Source organism: Microchirus variegatus (assembly GCF_963457635.1).
Source record: "Microchirus variegatus genome assembly, chromosome: 8".
NCBI classification, from domain to species: domain Eukaryota; kingdom Metazoa; phylum Chordata; class Actinopteri; order Pleuronectiformes; family Soleidae; genus Microchirus; species Microchirus variegatus.
The window spans coordinates 18264028-18288340 of record NC_139809.1 but is presented as its reverse complement, the minus strand read 5'-3'; the positions used below and the strand labels follow the sequence as shown (position 1 = coordinate 18288340).

The 24313-nt window shown below is 40.3% G+C and overlaps 1 protein-coding gene across 1 annotated transcript; it reads right to left on the bottom strand.

Moving 5' to 3' along the window:
* Nucleotides 1–621: 621 nt before the first annotated feature.
* Nucleotides 622–21622, bottom strand: polr3b (polymerase (RNA) III (DNA directed) polypeptide B; the record flags this gene model as incomplete). The annotated part of the gene is made up of 25 exons (XM_083894001.1): nt 21558–21622; nt 21389–21464; nt 21173–21273; nt 20942–21033; nt 20696–20813; nt 19804–19912; nt 18970–19092; nt 16865–16981; nt 16647–16781; nt 15279–15440; nt 14711–14911; nt 14323–14485; nt 12669–12822; nt 12500–12574; nt 11894–11992; nt 11651–11778; nt 10310–10519; nt 10060–10218; nt 8493–8610; nt 8219–8361; nt 5323–5426; nt 2630–2796; nt 1876–1989; nt 1535–1708; nt 622–751 (listed from the first exon to the last, which is right to left on the bottom strand). The coding sequence occupies exons 1-25, from the start codon at nt 21608–21610 to the stop codon at nt 622–624; spliced, it is 3225 nt and encodes a 1074-aa protein (XP_083750127.1). The 5' UTR covers nt 21611–21622.
* Between the last annotated feature and the right edge of the window lie 2691 nt (nt 21623–24313).

The following is a 24313-nucleotide window of genomic DNA, read 5'->3' as shown; positions in this document are numbered from 1 at the left end:
AAATAAGCCATTTTTGGATTATTTGTTATCATTAAAAAAAAATTAATAAAATTTAAAAAAAAGTCCACGTTTGCTTTTGTTTGTTTTCTTTGGTTTAATTGACCACATACTGCAATGATAATAACAATAATAATAAGGGTGTGAGCTCGTATATAAAAACTTCCAGTGTCACATGCAACAATTGAATTTGGTTGTAATTAAACCAGTGAAAGCTGGACACCTAATGAAAGAAAACAAAAAACTACCACCTATTCTTTATAGTGATGCAGAGTACAAAAGGAAAAATAGCAGCTGCATTTTCCACTTGTCTCGACATCAATGCTCGAAAAAAAAGTAGATTTAAGAGATTTCTTTATAATTAAGTACTTATTTTCTATGTTTGTCAAGTAATAAAATTGTACGAGACGACGGCAGCCAATTTGAACTAATCGTTGTGTTTATTACATACAAAGAAATGTGAACGTATCAACATAGATGAGAAACGAAAAAAAAAAAAAAAAACATGATGTACAGATGCAAAAAAATCTTCAGCCTGTTTTTTTTCCAAATAAAGTTAGTCACTCACATCTGTGACTGGAAAACCTTTCAGTCACATACACAGTGCTTCTGTCCTGCTCCCAGTCAATCGTTGTAACGAGACAGTTTGAGTCGGGGAATGATGTTCATGGACTGCAGCTCCTGGAACAGCAGCTTGCAGGCGTACGGGATACGTAGAGAAGAGACGTGACAGGACGACTTACAGTAGTGGCACCTGGGAAGAAGACACCAAAATCAGAAGACTGTCGACATTCTTCACAATCCTGTTCTCCAGCTTTATTAACCAGGCACTGTGACATGTGCTAAGATATTATTAACAATTCAATAGACAACTTTCTGGCTTGAGCATATTATGTTGTTAAAACTGACTTCACAGTATAATTGAGAAGCATCTATGTTTATTTTGGTCGCCTTTAAACCTTGCTTTCACCACGTTCATCTCTTGTCCACTAAGATGAGGTTTCAGTTGGAAAACTGAATCAACTTATGACACAAAAGGAAAAAGGGTTATTTTGTATCCAAAACACTGCACAGGTGTTTACTATAAACAACAACACAATCATTTTGAGAAAAGTCCTTACTACCAACATCTTTACGAGTTACTAGTGCTTTTTTATGACCGCGATCGAACAGGAAACCCTAGGGACATGAAAGTGGTCTGTTGCCTCTTGACACAAACTAACACGAGTGACAACAGCCTTCATGATGTCACCTGACACTTCAAGGACATGAGGCAAGAGCAACGTCAGCTGAAATGATGTGACCTTTAATATTTAAATTGTTATTTTCTTAACCCATTTTTAATTTGTGACAGTAGCCAACTAGAGCACAGCTTACAGTCAGGTGACTTAGAAATGACAAAAATGCCAAGTGCATGTCTTATTAGCGTTTTTCAGTAAAACGGATGAGTTCCGTCATCCACATTCAAGTCAACTTCAGTTTGCATTTTACAACAAAACAGCAGTTGTGAACTACGATGCTACATTTTAGCTCTTACCACCCAGAGTATCCCAACAGGCCACACTGTCCACACACGTCCACCTCGAAGGCATCACTGGAGATCATGAGACGCTCCAGCAGTAACATGCTCGCTCCATAGCCGATCAAACAGTCACGCTCCATCTCGCCTAGACGCAGACCTCCGTCTCGGGAGCGACCCTCGGTCGGCTGCCTGTTGGCCATGACACGTTCAGGGAAAACAGACAGGATTCAGGGAAAATAGAGAGGTTTAGTTTGTTCATCCAGTTTCTCCGTTTGAGAAGGTAGACTTGTATACTTTTTGATAAAATATGCTTATGCTTCTACTGTTCAAAAAAGGTAAAATTCCACAGTTTTGACCTGGTGAGAACAGCTCGAGGGCCTCTGGCTCTGGCGTGCATTTTGTCGAGGACCATGTGCTTCAGTTTCTGATAATACACCGGTCCAAAGTAGATGTAGGCCTCCAGTGGTTCTCTGAGGAAAATACAGCCGTCAAACATATATACGTCAAGCTAATTTTAGAAAATACAACATATATTACAACACATTCAAATTTGTCCAATGATCCGTGTGATCTAATGATCTGTGCCCTCAGACTGAAGCGATCATCTATAATTTACAGCTGTGTCACTGTCTTGTGGAAATGCAGATGAGGAAGAAAACATGACGATGGTGCATTCACATGTCTCAGGGTAAGTCAGAAAAAACAGATAATACATGCATTATTAAAAGAGCTCCTTCTAAACGTGAGAAAGCACCAAAAGAGCACAGACCTCAACCAAGGCACCTCACTTTTTCTAGTCTAAAGCCAAACTACACAGTAACATAGACATTAACACAACATGCAAGATATTAAAAACTCCTCTATCTTGCAAGGTTAACGATATTTAAAACAATCCCAAATCCTGATCTGTATCAACACAAACACCTGATCATTTCCTCTTTGGGCCATAACCTACATGATGACAAAATGTTATAAAAAATCCATCCTTTGTGTTATCCTGCTCAAAAATGTGATTACAATGTTTTTATTTTTATTTTTTAAACACATACATTTCTTATCTTCAACCAAAAAGAAAAAGCTGGGCAGTAATAAAAATAAACGTTTTATTACCCCGTGATTCCTGAGGTGACGTAGTCTTTGCCCTGGTAGTTGTATCCGTATCGGATGAGGTCTTCACAAACATCCTTCACTTTGCTGCCTCCGAAGGCCGTGCCGTAATGAAAGCGTCCGTCGAGGACTCCCGCCTTCCCTGCCAACAACTCAATCAACTTCCCCACCTGACAGAATCAGACACACAGATGTAAATGAAAAGCTCTGTTCAGTGTAGTCACAAAGAATTTGAAGCCTGTTCAGTGCACAGTGTTGTTGCTGCTTTATGGCTCAATTTTATTTTTATTTTTTTTCAAATCCACTCACATTTTACGTTTGCTAAAAGTTTTATCACATATCGAGCAAAGATTGTTAACACTGTCAGTGATCTTTGAGATTCTGCCTGATTAGAGTTGTTGGGCTGCAGAATGATGCATAGCAGTCCCTGTACAAAATGGTTCAGTTGATGACACAAATTTAAAGCAAAAACCAAACCATAAGGTCAAAGGACGGGACTGTGTCAGGTAGAGCTGAAACGATTAATGGATTAATTGATTATTAATCGATTACTAAATTAATCGCCATCTATTTTGATCGATAATCGGTTTGAAGATTTATGATTGTTTTAGCTTCTTAAATGTGAATATTTTCTTGATTTCTTTGCTCCACATAACAAAGAAATCATTAAAACTGAATCATTTTGGTTTGTGTACAAAACAAGAGAACACGAGAACATCATAATTTCCAGCTTTGACAAACACTGATCAACGTTTTTTAACATTTTCTGACATTTTATGGACCAAACGATTCATCGATTAATCGAGAAAATAATCGACAGATTAATCGATTACTAAAATAATCGCTAGTTGCAGCTCTAGTGTCAGGACAGAAGTCTGGAACAAGAGGACACTTACTGGAGCTGGCTGACGGAACAGCCAGGGGCAGAAGAGGAAATATATAAATTGCCCTTTTATCATGTAAAGACAGGGGGTTTGGGGGATTGTCATATCTTATAGTTTACTATTTTTACATCTATTGGAATAATAATTATAATGATGCCATTGGACAGTTTACCAGATGAACAGATGGATAATCCTTAAAGTAATTCCCTTTTATATGTACATAAAGCAAAGAACTTGGTTTATGTAAACCACATCCATATCATATAATCATGTCATATGTATATATATATATATATATATATATATATACATATATATATATATATATATACATATATATATATATATATATAAATAAGACAGACTTATCTTAAAACCAAGATTCATAATTTGACTGACACCATGAGAGTTATTGTTGTTCTCCGACATCACGTGTCAATCACGCTGCTCGTCACTCGTACGTCATGCATCTTCTCTGTAACAATGGGAGGACTCCTCCAGTCGCTCAGTCTGTCTCACCGTGAGATGCCACCAATTCTTTAACACATTTTTCCTTGCGCAAATTATTGAGTCCGACCACTTTCTGAATGCACTGTACAGTAGCATCCAAAACCTTTTGGGGTCCAGTGTACATCTTTTGTGACATCAAGACATCACAAACAAAAGAACATGTAATGTTCAGGGCGAGCTGCTCTGAGACTAAGGATGACTGATTTCTACAATTCCACTGAGGTCACACCCACGGGACCCCTGACCCTGTCACATAAAAGGAAACACCTACTCTCATTTGACTGTCAGGCCACAGAAACATCCTCCCGAGCCAAACATTTTTGAGTCTTTTCCATGACAACCACAGCCTGCAAATACACTGGCACTGACAACTTCAGCAGTAAAGATCATTCACGTTTTTATAGTGTCGGGAACAAAAAAGCAGGCTCATACGGGGGCCAAGTCTCATGTCATTCACATTCAGCACCACTATGTCCTGTGCATGTTTGATAAAACTTCCACACGCTGCTACAGGAGGCGGCGTCGCTGGCAGCCGTCTCTGTAGCAACAAATATCTGTTTGTGAACAGTGAGACTGCTGCTCAGCGGCGTCAATGGACGTGTGCTGCGGGAGCCAATGATAACCAAGAGAGGAGAGTGGTAGGATAATGAGGGTTTGACGGTCACAGAGACTCTAAAGCTCTTAATCAAAAATAATAAATATTCAGGTTAAGTATTGAAGCAGGCAGGTAAACAGGCATCCCAGAAGAGCAGTGTCCATGTGTTCTGTGTGATCTATATGTAGGTGAAGATGAATGTTATTTTCTGCTCCACTGCCCTGTCTACAGTGAAATCATTAGATTTGTTTTAGTGATCTGATTTGTGAATCATTACATTGGTTAATTTAGAATGAAATGAGCCAGATTCATAGAAAATGTGTGGATATTAAGGAGGAGAATGCTGTATCCAACTTGCTTTTCTTCTACCTTTGGGTACTCTCCATGGGAAACTGTGGATGTGTACACTGAGGTCAACTTTGCATCATTATTGTTGGTGTCTTGTATTGAGTGCATGACACTTACATAAACCAATCAACTACTTTTTAAGATGAAAAAGCCAAACTTTGAGTGACGCATTCTTTGCTGGTTTTCCTCTTCTTTAATATCACAAGGTATTGGATAAATTTGTTTTTTGAGATGTTTGGATGGTCAAAACAAGGCTCTGTGAATTTTTGATCCAAAAGCATAATATCTTATAGAAAGAAACTACAAATTAATCAAAATAATAATAATAATATTAATAATAATAATTTGTGGTGTTTTACCGTCATTCTGGAGGGATATCCATGAGGGTTCATGATAATATCCGGACAGATGCCCGTGTCACAGAATGGCATGTCCTCCTGTGGGACGATGAGACCACAAACACCTGAGAAACACACAAACAGAAAAACAGTCAATGACCACATCTGCGTGTGTGCACTGTTCACTGTGTGAAGTGCATCCATCCACTGTAAAGTTGTCTCTTCTTTAAGCAGGTAAACTTATCCAGTAAAGTGTTATGGGTAGAAATTGAATATCCTAACCACTAGTATAATTGTATAATCACATGAAAGTAAAATAAGCCTATTACATTCTTTGTAAAGGGCCTTGTTTTATGGGAGAAGCCATTTTGTGCCACCACCCAAGTTCACTGAAATTACTAAAATATTGTACTCAAGTAAAAGTACCAATACTTTGATGAAATAATACTCCAGTAGAAGTAAAAGTTGTTCATTTGAAATGTACTTTAAGTAAAAGTTACTTAGTTACTTTGCGTGGGGTGTGAGGGTAGTAGAAATATGACAAGGGCTCAGAAATCCAAAACTATTTTGGAGCTCACGCGCCTGGCGCAACACAGGATATTACATCACAGTGCTGGTTCTAATCACATCATCATTTGTCTGGTTCTGGTGTATATTTTCCCCCTGTAGGTTTCATTGTGCTTAATTTTTATTTTTACTCCTGATTTTAAATTGTAGTTAAAAAAATACAAAATACACAAAAAAAGTATTCAATACAGTAACTTGAGCAAATGTATTTCATTACTTTCCACCTCTGCTCTTTTATGTCACACATTCTTTCACACTGGGCCTATAATTACCAAATCACCAGGATATTGAACAAAAACATCTTGAATATTTTTCGCTATTAAGCAAAAATATTACCAAAAGAAATACATGTGAGGATCTGGTGCCAGTTTTGGATGCAGGTTTTTGACAGATTGATACTCTTAAGTTTTTTATTGACAAATCAATCAAACCACTTAAGAGTATCATGTGGAAAAAAAAGTTGGCAGCAGGTTTGATTCTTTTAAGCCCACTGACTGAAGTGACCACCCAGATCTGCAGCAAACTCCTAGTTGTTTTTGTTGTGTGTCTTGCAGCTGGAAGCTCGGTGTGGACCTAAAGCGTAACATGACATTTCCATACCCATGTGGACAGACGGGGTCTTCTTTTGATTCACATGACATGGGGGACAAGCCCTCTGGTAGCCTGGAGTTTAAGTGTGAGTGCAAATGTTTGCCGAGGGGCCGAAGCACTCTTCCCAGGCCAGGGTAAACAGATTGTAGGCCCATTTGCAAATGAAAAAAGAGAATGAGGAGAGAAGAGAAGGAGAGCAGGAAGTGGAGAAAGGTGCTTAGTGTGACAGGGAGACCAGGATTACACACCCATGACTTTCAGCTCAACTCAGAGGAAGTACTGGGGATCAACTGGAGAGGAGAAATTGAAACTGAGCACGTGGGAAAAATTCACTATTAGCCGTCTTGTCAGTGACACAGTGCACAGCAGACTCTTGATGCCATTACAGGACACAGCAACAGGATGTTGACTGGGAACAAGTGCAACGATTTAGTGGAAAGTCATCCAACAGCAGGAAGAAGGTGAAAAGAGGAGAGAAAAGGCAAGAGCGACAGAGCCAGGAGTAAAGGCGAGGTGGGGGGAATAAAAACAAAGACAACAAAAAAAGTTTGAACATCAGGCTAAGTGAGTGAGATGAAAGAGAGGAGGAAATAAAGTGGAAAATGGATGGTGGAGAAGGTGAACAGAAAGATTCAGAGAGAGATAGAGAGAAAGAGAGGGCGAGCGCAACGCTAGTTCCCATAGCAGACATCCTTGGTGTTGTTTGTTTTGTGTGAAAGTGAATGATAAAAGAGGCATGAAATCAGCAGAGAAAGGCAAGACAACAGCAAGGCTTCAGAGCCCTCCATCACAGCTCATACAGCTCCACACTGGAGACTCGCACAATGGAACCCTACTACTGACAACCTCTCTACCTCCTCCCCCACCTCCACAGCTGTGTGTGTGTGTGTGTGTGTGTGTGTATAACCAGTAAATAATTAACTTATTCTGCTCTGCTGACCAGGACTTATGAGACTAGTCATGAGTCACTGGGAGATCTACCTATGAGGCCAAATTCACTTCTAATGAAATAATAAAAACTTGTTTTGGGATTTCTTTTTAAAGATTTGACAGGCAGGAAAGTGCAGTTATTTTGACAAAGGAGACAAACCAAGCTGGAGCAAAAGTGCAAATTTTACGAGCCTTTCTGGCCTATGAACTTGCAGTGAACACCTCGACGTGACTCCACAGAACTCTGATTAAAAAACTAGCAATACATCAGTCACACATCTGGGGCTCTCCATCCAGATCTCCTCCTGCTAACCCACCGATGACCCCTTGCTCTTCGTCATTATCTGAGACAGAAGACATTGTCCCATCCTAAGCTGACCGCTCAGTGGCCACTGCGTTAATGAAGAAAGTAAATTATGCATGGCGCCAGTTAGCTTTTTGATTAAAACATCATACAAGCCCTCTATAGGGGAGGTGCTGCGAAACAATGGAGGTTGTAAACACTTTTTCCCCCCAGTAGCAGCAGAATACTGCTGCGGTGTAATAAATTTGCATAGTCTGGCACAGGACAAAGAGCCAATTAATTGAAAAGAGCTCTTGAGAGATGAGGACAGGGGGGCAGTGACGGAGCAACAGCCACTGGGACTTGACTCAACAAACCCTCCGACACAGAGACGACCACTGAATTTCTTTCTTGTCCAGTCATTTACAATTTTTCTGCAGGTTCTAATTTGGCCTTGAATGGTGATTAAGTATGAAATGTTTCTTTGGAGCTAAACCTGTTGATTTCAGAGAGACGACAGTGCTGTGAACGTGCTGAGGTCGGCACCTTTCTGTCCGTGGCGACTGCTGAATTTGTCTCCTATCTCTGGTCTCCTGGTCTGCCTCAGGAGGATCTTGATGAGGAAAGCATCTTCAGCGTTGGATGAAATCATGACCTTCTCGATGTAGGAGTCTGTTGAGCCTTTATAGCTACAAACATACAAGAAGTCACAAGATGAACTTGCATAGCAGATGGGTCCACAGTGAAGTGACACCAGCTGAGCTCACAGTGAAAGTGTTAGGGTGGGTGGATGTGTTGGAGGGAGATGATGTGCACTCACCTGATGGGCACATCTCTGTACTGAGGCTGGCCTGGCTGGGTACTGCCCTCCAGTGGTGTCTGAGTGACAGTTGGCATGGACTTGTTCACCAACACCTGCTTGTTCTCAACTTTCTCACCTGCGTCAAACACAGGACAGGTCAAGGAGGGGTACTATATAACTTCATCACTGCCAAGACAGGGTCCTCTTAATTCTCTTACTTTCAAAAGCGTAGACAAATCTACAGTCTCATGTAAGTGGGTATTTATAAAAAAAACAAAAAAAACAAGCTGTGGGTCTCTGAAAACTCCACAACTCCTGTCAGGGTGAACATTTTTACAATCCTGATCACGATCAGGAAGCACTTTGAAACATAGAGTTGCAATAGAAATAAAACATATCATTTTATCGTTTTGTGATCTCTTCCTTCAAATAAAACTCCCCTTTTTGAGAATATAATGACCCAATGTATGTTTATACCTATGGAAGTATCTCATCTACAATGTAGACATGATGACTTCTTTACTACATTACCTAAACTTTAGACAAGAGATGCACTGGAAATTCGGCCACCGAAACATTTCAGCCAAAAATGGCCAAAAGAGACATTTTCGGGTTTTTGGCCGAAATATTTTTCTCACCGAAACAACGCGCACCTGTTTACACCAGCCAAGATCAGTTTGGAACACCAATAAAACATTTCCAACAAGATGTGAGTACACGGTGGAACAGCACCTACTAAATGCTGGAAATTCTCTTGGCTGCATACGGCACACATTATGAACTCCATGCGACATTCAGTTCACACCAGATAACATTCTCTCTCTTCTCAGCCCCTTTGAGCAGTTAACTAAAGAGAAATGATCCAGGCTGCGTCGGATACGGAGAAATGCACAGAGGGTGCTCAGAAAAAAAAGGCTCGTCTGTCTGCACCAGATGAGGGGCATGCATCCTCGCTGTCTGATATGTTCAACGAAATCCGACTAAATGTTTTCATAGATTCTTAATTGATTTATTCTTTGAAGCATGAATATTAATCCATACAACTGCAATGCCTTGACATGAGTGAGGTATGTACACACAGTCCAAAACAAAAAAAGAATGATACATAATTGGCAAAATAATTTCTTTTTGTGTTTCGGTCAACAATTCTCATTTGGGTGCATCTCTACTTTAGACCCAACTAAACTGTTGAGCCCATATTTGTTGTGGAGTAATTGCTAACGCTACTCTGTCTCAAACTGTGCCATGATTCTGTCTTTTTCTGCATATCAACATAAACAGAAGGTGTGATGGATATATAAAAAAGGATTCTCAGCTGAAACTGTGATAGTTTGTCAGAACTCGATTTTGGGCTACTTGGTTATTGTGTCTCAAGACATTTCCACAGCAACCATTATTTGCATACATAATATTAAGTAAGCAGCAATCTGCTAAAAAAAAAGTGGCAAAAGGCAAAAAGCTGTGCAGTGAAACATTAAATGACTCCTCAAAATGTATGACAATTACAGTAATTTAGCGTAACAATTTGCTTTTAGTAAGAAATAGCAAAGCATGCTGGGCCTTCCACAGGCCTGCTGCCACTTACCCGGGGAGCAGATACCATCAGCATCCAAGATGTTGTGCCTCCAGATGGGCTTTCGTGTGGCAGCATCCAGCATTGGCCCCATCACCTTGTCAAAGGTCTGGTTGGTGTAACGCCGCAGCGTACACTTGGCATTTTTATAGACGAGGCAACGACCAAACCCTGCAGAGACAATGTTTGCATCAGACTTTCTGTTACCTGACCATGTTGGTGGTTAGAGAAAGTGCTGCTTGTCAGGCCAGGTTGGTCTCACCTCGGTCAAGTGAGGCTTTGTTGAGGACCAGAGCGTCTTCTATGTCGTAGCCACTGTAACTCATGACTGCCACAGTGGCGTTCTGACCAGCAGGCAGCTTCTCAAAGTCGATAAGCTCAATGGTTTTTGTTTTGACCATTGGTCTCTGAGGATATGCCAGCAGGTACATCAAAGTGTCGATGCGGTTCCTCTGGTTGTAACCAATAGTCCCTGAAGAGAGAGGACATGGTGAACATCATGTCTGCCATACTTGTTAAAATTATATTAACTCACTGACACTCATGCAAGTGATGGTATTAAAAATGGTGTTTAGCACATGTCTAAGTGTTATAAAAGGGGATCTATACTGCTGTCAGGTGGGACAAGGCAGGGTCTGGTCATCACTATCACAGAGCAGTGCAGTAGAGGATTGGGGTGAGTTATGGCAAACAGCCTGGTCTGAAAGCCTTGACATTTGTCAGATGCTATTACTTCACAATCTAGCTACAAGCACAGCATCTGTGATAATAGGCTGGGGCCACACAGCCAGATTTGCACATGTATGGGGCTGTCCACACAGAAAAAGACAAGGCAGAGGATATTGTGCCAAATATAGTTCCAGCCTGTGTTTTTGTAAAGATGGGGGGGCAGGAGGAAGGTCTTTACCTCTGTCTGTCCCTTGGGTTGGGGGGGTGGCGGGTGACAGAGGTTCTTGCGAATGTTAGCAGTGCCGTTTGGGGAAGTTTTGGTTACCAAGGAGCTGCGGGTGCTCACTCTGTGGTCTTTCGCAGCTGAGTACACTGACCCCCTGAGCACAGCCACAGCAGACACAATGAATTGCTAATGACACTCTGGGTGACTGGCAGGGAAAGGGCCTCAGCACACACACGCACAATGGAGGACCTACGCAAGAGCCCCATGTTTGATGTCCAAATGTGTGCGCACACACACGCACGCACACACGCACACATGCACACATGCATACACACAGACACACACACACACACACACACAAAAACACTCAATCACACATACAAATGTATTCTGACAAGAGGTAGCGCAGGAGCAGAGTTTTGGGGGAGCTGAATCAGCGGGCTTCTTGTATCTTTGTCATTTGTTATTCTAATGACCTTTTGTATGATTTTAACCTGTGCAAACAAAACTCTAAACTCTGAACCAGCAGACTTAGGAGGCTTAAGATTGGTGTTCATGTAAGATTAAAATGACTGTAAGTGAGTGTGTGTATTTCTCTGTGCGCTCTTATGTGGTAAACACTGCAGCTGTGTGAAGAATGTTTGAGAAGAGATTTCTGATCCTCACAGTTGCTGAGTGGAGTCACCTGCTCCGCTGTGTCACACTTACCCATGGCCTGCTTGCCCATAGCACACTGATATGTGTTCCTGGGTGACTGGTTGTGGTGGGGGTAAGGGATGAGGCCAGCACACACCCCGAGCAAAGTGAAGGGCTCGATCTCCAAGTGTGTTGTGTCTCTGCAGACAAAAACATAATAAGACAGACAAATGTAAATCAACAATGGAGAATCTCTATTTAAAAAAAATAAAAAAATAAATAAAAAAAATGTCTGCAGAATCATGCTTCACCCACTTGGTAATCATGTATTCATACAGGGCAATCTGACAGTCATTTTCCTCATTGACATCCAAATACTCAACTAGGCCCTCGTGCAAGAAATCCTCAAAGGTTCTGCAGTGAAAGAAAGAGTTTTAAAGCAAAGTTTCCCAAACATTTCATGTTCAAGATTACAACAGCCTGGAAGACTGAGGATCTTCACAAACAAAACAGACAAAACCCTTGTGACCCATATCACAAAATATGCCCACGGTTGGTGTAGTGGTTAGCACTCTCAACTTTGCAGCAAGAAAACCAGAGTCCCTGGGCAGCTGTGGCTACAAGTAGCTTACCACCACCAGTGAGAATGTGTTAATTAATTATGGGTCATTTGTAAAGCGCTTTGGGTGTCTAGAAAAGCACTCTAGAAATGTAATGGATAATTATAATAATGTTATTAAATAAATCTTAAGTCAAAGACTTAAAATAAATTTCCCCGCAAATTTGGCAACACAAAAAAAGATCTCCTGCGAAAATAAACAAACCAAAAAAAAGACAAACAATACATTTGAATGATCTGCTTTTTTAACAGCCAGAAGGACAATGAACAAACCATGTTCTAAATAGCTCTACCAGCCTCACCTGTAGCCCTGTGACAGATCTTCAATGTGTTTGTTTTTCACCATTGGCTGCCCTTTCTTCACTATTATGTACGGCCTGAATGGAAAGAACACAACACATTCAAAGTTGCCTTAAAATGCATTTGTTTTGTGCTTTCAAAGCTGTCATTTCAAGTTTGCAACTTTCCCACCTGCAGAGGCGTCCTCCATCAGACGAGATGTAGACACAGCGGTCGGTTAAATTGGTGGAGATGGACACAAACTCAGTGATGAAACCAGCACGACGCATCAGTCTGAAGGTGCTGACCAGTTTATGATGGTCTCTAATTACACCCAGAATGTTACCTGTGGTAGAAGTACAGTCAGACAGAAAAACAGGTGTCAAGACAGGGTTGAAGAACACTTTCACAGAAACACTAAAAATATCTTAAAATCACCTTTGAATGTACAGTATCACTCATGTTAAAATATATTATGTAAATCATAAATGAACTGGTCCCGTACAGACTAAGCAAAAATAATTTCGATTAGGTTAAAGGATTTATGTTATATTTTGTGAAATATGACCGCTTTCGTTTCAGTAATTTGAAGAGATTTATCCTGCCAACATATATAGCAAGACAAAATAATCAGGTACATAAATGGAAAGGTAACAAAACAGGAAAAAGAAAAAATAATAATAACACGCACAAATAAGGGGACACAGCATAGGCTTTGTTCCAGTGAACAAAGACAGACTGCTGATGAGATACCGATGTTTATGTGTCTGAAAGTGACACTGATCTCTGCCGATACCTATATCAGTCCGGTTCATTTTAGACCTTTCAAAGCCATTAACAACACATTTGTGCCATTTCTAGTCCTTTCAAATATATAATTCTCCAAATGTGTAACAAATTCTTTTTTTAATGTAATAAATCAGATGTATTCATTCACTGGTCATCCTTTTCAGTGTGAATCTAAAAGGTTGGTTATTTTCACAATTAACCAATATGTCAATTACCTCCTCCGTTAATCATCATGTCTTGTCATATATTGTCAAAACAGTGGTGTGACACAGTGTTTACCTGCATACTAAACACAGACTACAAGCTAATTTTGAGATATGAGAACGTGGCACCAGGAAATCAACAATTAAAATCGTAACCGATTCATTTTCTAGTCAATTCAAATGTTTTAGCTCGACTGCAAACAAGAAAGATCCATGCCAGATGAAAACGGTAAGCAGGTCCGATGTTTGGGTTAACCTTTGACAGAAAAATTACAAAAAACTTGAAGGTTAAATAAAGAGGGGGAGAAACATCATGCACTGTATATATGGTGGACAACTCTGAGCCTCCATTGCTGGTGAAAGCAGAGCTCAAACTGCCTGCAGGGGTTTGTTCATATCACGTCTGACAGACAAATGACTGGAGAACAGAGGAGACGCTGTGCTCTGCCTCTGTGTGAGGGCACATTTGCACTGAACACACTCTGAAGGGCTTTGACACCTGCTGCTACCAACTAATTAAATGGTATGGCAGCTAATATAATTTGACAGTTATCAGTGCTGAGACAAACATATACAGTAATTAAGGGGCCAAGTTCTGACTCAAGAATAATACCTACTGCTGCCATGAAATTAATGACTTATCAGCCTTCCTGCAAAACACAAAATTACCCTCTGTAAAATAAACAGAGTATTTTCCCCCCTTTATGTTCATAAGCAATGCATTCAAAACATGTAGGATTAGACTTTCTTTTCAAGTGATCTGAAGCAAAAGCATACGCTGTTAATTTTCTCTGCGTTTGTTTATTTATTTAGTTAGTTAATTATTAGGATGTACAAGTGCAGAGGAGGTTTACCATTAAGGAAGACGAGGAAGACACTCGGGTAGGAAAGCTCCTCGCCACATAGCAGGTTGACGTCTTCTACACCGAGGTTGAAGGCCAGTTTGATGATGGGACCGTCCTCCATGTCTGTGGTGATGTGGGTCATGAGAGCCAAGTTCTTCACCAAACCGCATGCCTATACAACCACACCAATGATGCACACGCCGTTAAAACTTTGCTATATTTGAATAATGCTGCACACCACGCAACACATCAAAATACCCATTTCAAATCTGCAGCATTATTTATTGCATATGTTCATTCCTCCGAGTCGTAACAACAAACTGTAAAGGATTACTCACATACACTCAGTATATGTAAACCTGTCGGTAACCTTAAGTGAGGTGTGTAGTTCACTCACCTCTCCCTCAGGTGTATCAGAGGGACACAGCATGCCCCACTGTGACGGCTGCAGTGAACGGGGTCCGCTGACCTTCCTGGTCTTTTCAAACTGAGAGGAGATCCTGGTCATCATACCCAGAGCTGAGATGAAGGAGAGACGAGAGAGGACCTGTGTGACACCCTGACGGTCCATCTTAAATCTCTTCAGAGACCAGTTTCCCTGAGGACGCAGGAAAAATATAGATTAACCACCATAAGTACATATTTTCTGGAGCAAAAGATAAACTATTAGACTATTAATATATGAATTATATTCGCATAAAATAAGTGCGCTGTTTTATCTGGCTTTTGAAACTAGATTTTATTTTGGAAACCTGCGTGATAAATGTCAATGGAGAAAAACAGGTAACTTTTAAGGTTTCCAATTGAAGATGTTTATAAATAAAGTGTTGTTTAACATTGCTCTTGGTGTGCAAAAGTAAAAAAAAAACAAACATATATAATTACTCATACTCCATAGAGACAGAGCTGTGACAGCACATGTGATAATGACATGAATGAATGTAATAAAGTCTTTGCACACTCACAGTGGAAATGGCATTGACCATGCCGTTGGTGATCTGATCCTGCCGCATGTGTTTCACCACATCAAACTGTGCCGCTCTCTGCTTGGGGATGATCTGGTCAGCGATTTTTTTCAGCTCAGAGTTAAACTTCTTGAACAGATCTTCAAACAGCAGCGACAGGAGCTAGAAAACAGCAGCATACTTAAACTGTTTTTGACTGATATCACCCACTCAAGTCAAGTCTCTAAACAGAACACAGAGTGACAGCGACAATTATTTCAAATTTTGAGTTGCCATTGTTTCTTCACACAGTCTCCGAACTCCCGGGGTGCTGCATCTGCTCATGTCTCTAATCAACGGTGAGGTGCGTTTACAGTCAGATTTAATAACCAGGTGTGCCAGCTCACTGATAAGCCTGACCTGGCCTCCGGCCCAGGTCCCTGTCCTCCTCTGCCAGGCCTACAGGAGGCAACCTCTCGCACAACCCCCATGCACCCTGTGCATTAGCATACATCAAAACAAACAGGCGGCACTGCTTGAAATTAATAAAGAAATTAAGCTTCCGTTGCGCAGCCAGGCCAATTAGTTGAATGTCAGGGAACCATAATTGGAGAGTGAGGAGATTGCTGGCGTTGTTAGTGTGTAAGCCCCCTATTGAAAGAGGGCTCTGTGCTTCCCCTCCTCCCATCCCCTACTCCTTATACAGAGCAGGTTGGGGGGGAAATTAAAGGCCTTAAGACAGCAGTAATTACATTATCAGAGCCGAGCCTGAGGATTAGCTCAATCGCTGCAGTCAAGGCAGCAATTCTATTGTCACGGTGCTGAAAAATCCCCATGCTTCCACAGCCTCCGGATTTTGGTGCCACTGCATATCTCTCTCCTGACAAAGCCAGGCTGAAATACAGGGAGAGGGTGGTGGTGTGTGGAGGGGTGAAAACAAAACAGTGAAAAACAAAGCTGAAGGAAAATAATGAGAGTCTGATTAAAAGAAGGAGGCAGGAACAAAGATGCAGGTGAGAGATCAGAGCCACAGCGGCCGCTGTCCTCTGGTCCGCTCCTGTGATCCATTAGCACTGAAGCGTGTGAGCACTGCTGCTATGTTTCTATACACATATTATTCATAAACATCAAATGTGTTTTGTATTCTAGAGGTTCTTTAATGGGAAAAGAACAACAAACAAAACAGCTCTACAGGGTGCCTTTAATGTCTGCACTGAACTAGGCTCATTTGATTCCCCGTTGATCAGTTGACAAATTAATAAATATAGTGAACTTAATTAGGCTGATTTTATTAGTTTCATAATGTGAAGTACAAGAAAAGTAAATGACTAAATGGAAAATGGTAATGTATGAGCTGTAAGTGAGACCACATGGTGCACTGAAACTGACCTGTCCTGCCAACTCAAGACGTTTGTTGCCATAGTAATCTCGGTCGTCCACCTTGTTGCCTCCTTGAGCCAGAATCACCCTCCTCACCATCACAGCCAGGTAAATACACTTAGCCCGGAAGTTAAACTCCTTAACCTGCAGACAAAATATAAAAATACCGCATTATTTTAAAATGTGAAGTACAATCACCTGTGATTTTTGTCTGCGTGTTTACATACAGGCACATGTGTGAGGATAAGAGACGCCAGCAGCTCTCTGGCCTCCTCCATTTTGGTTTTCTTGGGGCCTCCCCACATGCGCTGTCTCCTCACTTTATTACCGAGGTACCTCAGAGCCTGAGACACAAAGTGGCAGAAAAGTTAAAAATAGGAATGTGAATAAAATCAGTCAAAAATACACAGATTAACACAACAATTAACTTCAGTAGTGTTATTGAGAGTAAGATAACATATTACCTCACAAAATGGTACACCACCTTCAACCAGACTGACAAGAAAAGTGCCAGTGTATTTCAAAAGACATCATCAGGACCAAAATACCTCAAAAACTTTATATGTACAATTTTATACAGCATTTTACACTTTTACACCAATTGTCAAAAACAGAATAATTCATATAATTAAATAAGCCAAAGACACACAGTCAGAAGTTTAGACTCTCCGACATGCTCACAGTTTGATCACATGACACTTTTTGACAGTGACTGTTAACATTCTGACTGTGCTTAAATGGTCAGTGAGGTTTGATAACCAGCCCTAAACAACAGTTAGGATATCAATATGATAAATCAACTATTGCATTTTAAGGGCAGATAGTTTGAGAAAAGAGCACCGGATAAAGCATGAACATGGACTGTGTGAAGTCAAGTGAATCACAAAGGAGATAATACACGTGCACACCTGACTCAGTGTGCTCTGGAGCCCTCTACACAACTATAGAAAAGGGCAAAGGTTAATGAGACTGAAGACTTTCTGAAAGACCACCCACCCTGAGCTCTACGATACATACATATATATAATAAAAATACAAAAAGAAAACACACCAAGATATGGTTATGTATGACATATCACTTTAAGATCCAAGTATACATTACTCAAAAAAAAGATGACATTCAAATAGTCATAGTTTAGGCAGATTACTTACCATAATCTCATAACAATGTTTCTTCAGCCTTATCTGCCTTTAATTATATAGATTTAGGCCTCATTGTGCACCCTACAATGACCCAATGAATACCATGAAAAGGCATCATGGGGGCTGGCAGACATACGAACACGAGAGCTGCAGCGACCGGTTGCTAGGGAAGCAAATATGGCCTCATCACTGAATCAGTGGTTCATCCAACAACATAATCTTTATGGAAAACAAATTGGCTCATTGCATTCACCTGCAGATGTGAATGAAAAGCCGTGGGCCTCAAGACCAGGCCAAGAGATACATTACTTAAGAGGCTGATAAAACATCTGAACTCACACATCAGAGGTCAGAGCTCACTGAATTCAACAGCTCTTTTATGCATACTGAAAATTATATTCATATGAAATTGTCTGAATAGGTTTTCACTTCAGGACAAATTAAGTTAACTACTAACTAAACTCAAGTTTAATTTCACTCTCTTTTAATCATTGGTTAAATTATTTTTGATAAATCATTCCAAATCCATGTTGTCAATGTGTGATTAACATGTTTTGAAACAATGTGCTTTGGAAATATATTAATGAGAAAAAAATTACTACTGTCAAATGTGCAAACTGCTGTAGGGTGGTTATCCCTTAAAGAGATACTTCACCGATTTGCATGTGGCTCTGTAGGCACACGTTGCGCATCATTCACAGTAGGGCAAATGTGGAAAAGGGAAAACAGATTTTTTACAACTTGAGGGAGGGAAGCACATTTAAAAAGAAATAAAAAAATACTACTGCTATTCTAGCAATACAAAGCCACATGCAAATCAGTGAAGTATCCTTTTAACTTCTTTGTTATATGGAACAAATTTAACAATTCAAATAATCTGAACACTGGTTTTCATAATAGAAAATAAACTCAAGCTCATTATCAAAAGTAGTAGATGAGTAATTGTTTCAGCCCTAGTTTGAAGTATTCCACATAAACCAAAATGTGAAAGATGCTAGGGGATGTAGTTCATAGACGAAAGTGAACATGTCAACACTGTGGAAAACTGAACGGTGTTGGCTGAGGTTGGCATTCTGAGTGTTTTCTCTAATTTATAAGAAATTTCATTGTCTGCAAATTCGGTCTGTGACTTTTAAACGGACTCGTCAAGCCTAATTTTAGCTTTAGCAGACATGGATCTTTGAGTTACCTGAGTCTGTGTGAAGATCTGGGCTTTCTGACACTCCTCGAGACTCGGAGCAAAGCTGGCCATAACGTGTTCCTCTGTACCAATCATCTGCACAATCTCCTGGTCACTCTCTACTCCCATACCCTGTGAAAATGACAGGAAAAACATGGCATGAACACTAAAATGTATGGTGGAAACCAAGCAACATAAAACAGCATTTGGAAACTGTACTGAAGATTTTAAAATATAGATATATGTAAATGACAGATTAATAAATACACTTAATTTGTGTGACTAGATCAGACCTTGCTGCTGAGGTGAAATGAAAAGAGGTGTGTGTACAGAGAGGGAGAGGTGGACGAGAGGACATAAGGTTGTCTGACATTTGCTTATGGAAATGTGAGGCTGTGGGAACTTGTTTGTCTGCCCCAAACTGGAACTGGACGAAGTCACAGAGGACATACAGGAACACAGCAAACAGCGTGAATGAGTAAACTGCGTCGCAAGGATAATGACTTCAGCTCCAAACACTCACAAACACTTGACATGTTTGGAGAGATTTGTCATCAGAGGAAAAGGAGTTCATGTTGCCAGCTGGCTCACTGACATTTTCAGTGAGAGCAAAGGTCAACACATGAAAATGATGAAGACGTATTACGACTGAAAATACTGATTTCAAAACCTCTCACTAAATGCAAGTATTATTAAACTGTGTGATATTCCTTTATGTAAGACAAACAAGTTACAGTGCAACATCAATTTTTAAAACCTTCACCCACTTTATCTAGCTGTCCTGTAGCACCCTCTAGTGGACACATCAGTTCTGTCAGTGCACCTCATCAAAATCTCCTTTACCTTGAATATGATGGCAATGGGAGCATCCTCTGACAGCGTGTTGTGCCTCAGGTAGAATCTGCCTTGTTTAACGATCATATTAGTTCTGCTTTTCTTCTCATGTGTGGAGCTGGAAATAAAGAGAAAATATTCAACAACAACAACAGAATAGCAGTTTCACCTCTTTCTCCTTTTCCTCTCCCACTGACCTTTTCAAAACAAATATAAAATATATATAAATCTGTTTTGTTCTGTTTTTTTCTAGCACCAACATGTCAAGACATGACCTGTTAAGATGAGCAGCAATGCATTAACAGGCAAGGGAGCACAGTCATGTTCAAAAGGAAGTACGTACAACAATTGGCTTTGGAAGAAAAAGCACACAATAAATGTTTATTATACTCATATGAACTAAACAGAAAATGTGTTCGTTTGCAATGAAAACTATTGTATAACTTACTTCTATGTTTGCCCATATTCAACTCCAGATATTCAAAATGACCATGTTTTTACACTCACTTTTACATATTGCTGTCTTTGTCCATTTGTTTCTATTGCATTTAGTTATTTTGCCGTTTGTATTTTGTTGCTGAAATTGTAAGGTGACCTTGAGTGTCATGAAAGGTGCCTGATGGATAAAATGTATTTGGTCCATATTTTACCAGTGGATCTTGATTGGGAATCAAATGAATGCAAAGAAAGTTATTGCGCAACAATCATTTGGTAACATCATGTCTCCATGTAACGACACTTGCACTTTGCAGGAGGACCACTTTAGTTGCCTTCTCCGTTTCAAACAGGCTGTGCATTAGGGCTGTGCAGATGAACAAAACAGGCTTCATGCATTTCATTGGCTGTACACAAAATGTGCCTGCTTTAATAAACATAAACATGAGACCTTCAGTTATAGTACCTGGTAACTGAGGCACCAACTGCACCCTTTCTGTCCTGCTCCACAATAATTCGATTTTTGGACAGTTGTTCCTGGATCAGAATGACTTTTTCCTGACCTTTCACAATAAAATAACCACCTGTGAAAAAATAAAGGTGAGCAGTCATCACTACACGGAATGAACAGTAGTATTGGCGTTGTTCTATTAGTGGTGCTTTGGTGTCCGTGCGTCAAAAGCTTCTTTAAGTTCATATTGTGAAAGTGTACCTGGATCCAGAGGACATTCATTCAGTTTGGAAAACTCCATGGGTGTCTTTCCAGTGAGAACACAGTTGGAGCTTCGCAGCATGATCGGCATCCTGACAAAAGCAAAAATAAGAGTGATGGAAATGCAGGGTTGTTGCATGTTGTGAAATAAACTGTAGGTTTAACTGTGACGATGAGTTAAAAACTGTGCAAGAAAAGACTCCATGGAACAAAACAAAAAGAGGTGGTTACCTTCCAATGGGCAGGGCATTTCGAATGATTCTCTGACTGCCACGTGTATACTCTATGTCCACAGTGATGGGCGCTGAATAGGTCATTTCTCTGAGACGACACTGAGGAAACAGGAACATGAGCGGGATCTCGACATTAGTTATTGGACTGCTGTAACATCAAGTAAAATCAAATTATTACCATTCAGTATGTAACATAATAGCAAAATGATCTCACCTCATGTGGAGACACTGGTCTGGTTACATTGAAGCTTTCTTCAACATCAGGCATGCCAACATAGATATTGAGGTATCTGCAGGAAAAACATACAGTATATTTCGTATTGCCATGTTGCTTGTGTTTTCTACTCTGAGATACAGCAGACAAAGACAATGATGTGACTCACTTGAGGTACCACATTGGATCAGCATCACTGGTAATTTTCTCATTTGCTTTCATTATTTTTTTTATCTGTAAAAAGAAGACCGACATCATCAATAAAACAAAAGCATCTCAAACACACACTCCGGTCAAGATCGTGTTTTACCTCAACATTGATGAAATAGTTGAATGAGTCGATGTGTTGCTTCACCAGACCTTTCACCTGGAAAATAAAACAATGTGTACAATGAAGTTAAAATTACTATGGGATGCATGTAGTACTAGAATATATATATTTTTTTCACAAAATCTAATTATTCATTATGATAATGACTTACCTCCTTATATTGGATGTATTGGCTTCTAATTTCTTTGTAATTTTTCTTTTTTTATTTGTTGTAAGTATAATATATTGATATTAAAAATAAAAACATGTTTCAAATAGCTTTCATGCCAAACATAAATTGTAATACAACATCAACAAAGAAGGAACTAAATAAAAATAAAAATTCAGTAGAGTCTTGTCATGCACTGGCAGTTACCAGTGACACATTTTAGTTGGTAGAAAAATGACAACAGCATATTATAACAATTAATATAAATCAACTGCCAAATTGAATTGTTCCGTTTACTATTTATATTTAGCATTTAACCAAAAGATTTTTATTTTACAGTGATGTACCTATGGTTAGTATATTCAATTTCAGCCAGTTAACCACTGAAGTTATTTCTGTACGTGGTGGTTTACACTTTTGATTTAGTCTAAATATTTGTTTCAGTGACCAACCAGCAGCACTTTTGCGTGTGTACATATACACATACACTACTCACGATAAGTTAGAGATATTGTGAGAGACTCAGTGGAATTCCTACATACAGTGTTTGATTCACTTCAGAGATTTTTGGGATAGGGAAGCAATTGTATTGAGGTGATAGACACACCTCATTGTGTGTTTTCAACGTAATGGTCTCACTGTGTACAGTGTGCCTTACATATTGGGGCCAATACCAAAAAACCAAAAGACAACCCTTTTTCAATGTGGCATCGATTTCAACATTCTGTGGGTATAAAAAGCTGGTATTGTCAGTAAGTCATTCCAAGCTCATCATTCAAACAGCAATGAACACACAACGTCACTTAACGGATGCGCAGCGCCACCTGGCCGTAGTGCGCCTTCGGGTCGATGGCAGGCAGCCAGATGTTGCTCGTGAACTAGGTGTGTCTCAAAGTGTCATCAGCAGACTTGCATCAAGACACAGAACTACTGGCAGAGTTTGTGACAGACCCAGGAGTGGAGCTCTACGAGTGACAGACTGCAACGATGACCAGTACCTAAGGACCTATGCACTCAGACATCGTTATGCAACTGCCACACAGCTGCAGGCCCGTTATCGGGATGTGAGGGGTACTAAGGTTTCCAGACAAACAATTTGCAACTGACTTCGTCGCTTTGGCTTGAATGCCAGACGACTGTTGCAGGAGACTCCACTGACACCAAGACACCGCCGTGAACGTTTGCAGTGGGCACAAGACCATGTGACCTGGACAATCAGCAGTGGTCTACTGTCCTGTTCACTGAGGAGTGTTGGGTCATTTTGTACAGAAATGATTGTCGTCAGCATTGCTGGAGAAGGCGAGGTGAGAGATACGCCAAGGTCAACATGTTCCCCAGGTTTCGCTTTGATGGAGGAGGTGCAACAGTCTGGGCAGGCATCACCAGTCATCGCAAAACAGATTTGGTTTTTGAAGATGGCTCAGTCACTGCACGTTCTTACCTCAGAGACATCATAGAACCCTTCATCATCCCCCAATTCCGCCAGCACACCCCCAACTTTCTGTTCATGGATGATAATGCTCCACCACATCGTGCCAGAATTGTCACAGCTCGACTTCAGGCAGTCGGAGTGCCTCATATGGTATGGCCAGCAATGTCCCCTGACCTGAACCCCATAGAGCACGCCATAGAACCAGCTGAAGCAGAGTGGATGATCGTACCCCACCCTCACGTGACCTCGCAGAACTGCGTGTAGCACTTGTGGAAGAGTGGAACGCATTGCCTCAGAACAGCATCATGAGGCAAGTGAGGAGCATGAGACGTCACTGTCAAGCTATCATTGCGGCAAATGGTGGAAACACCCGCTACTGACATTGTCAATTTTCGTTATTTGGGGCTATCCTTGTTATTGTCTAAATTTTTGGGGTAATAAATATTAAACTAATGAAAATGGTGTTTCTTCCCATTCATTATTAGTAATATCAAAGAGAACTTTTACTTATTTCATTAAAATTCAGACCAAATAGGAAAACCGCTCATGTAAATAACAATATCCCTAACTTATTGTGAGTAGTGTATATACATACAAATATACACATATACACACATTCTTATATATCGTTTAGCTCTTAAGGTTTAAGTGTGTTCCATTACCTTTAGGAAAGCTGGCAGAAGTTTCCATTTTTCCTGTCAAAGAGAAAACACAACATTACAGTCTGTTTTTACATCTACCGGAAGTTGCTTTGTTGACACATTTTCTGCAGCAGTGGCTGATAAAGAATGAGCTCACAAAACGTCTCCACGCAAAGACATAAATCAGTTATATAACAGTTATATAAATCCAGGAATACAAACCAAACCGACATGTGACACGTGTAGGCGTCTACAACACACAGTCTGTGTTTCTCTGTGTTGCTGCTGCTGCTGCCACCACCACGTTAGCTTTTCGTGGCTCGGGAAACTTTAACTTTTTCCTGGTAAACTCACCGTTACAGTGTTGACAGGA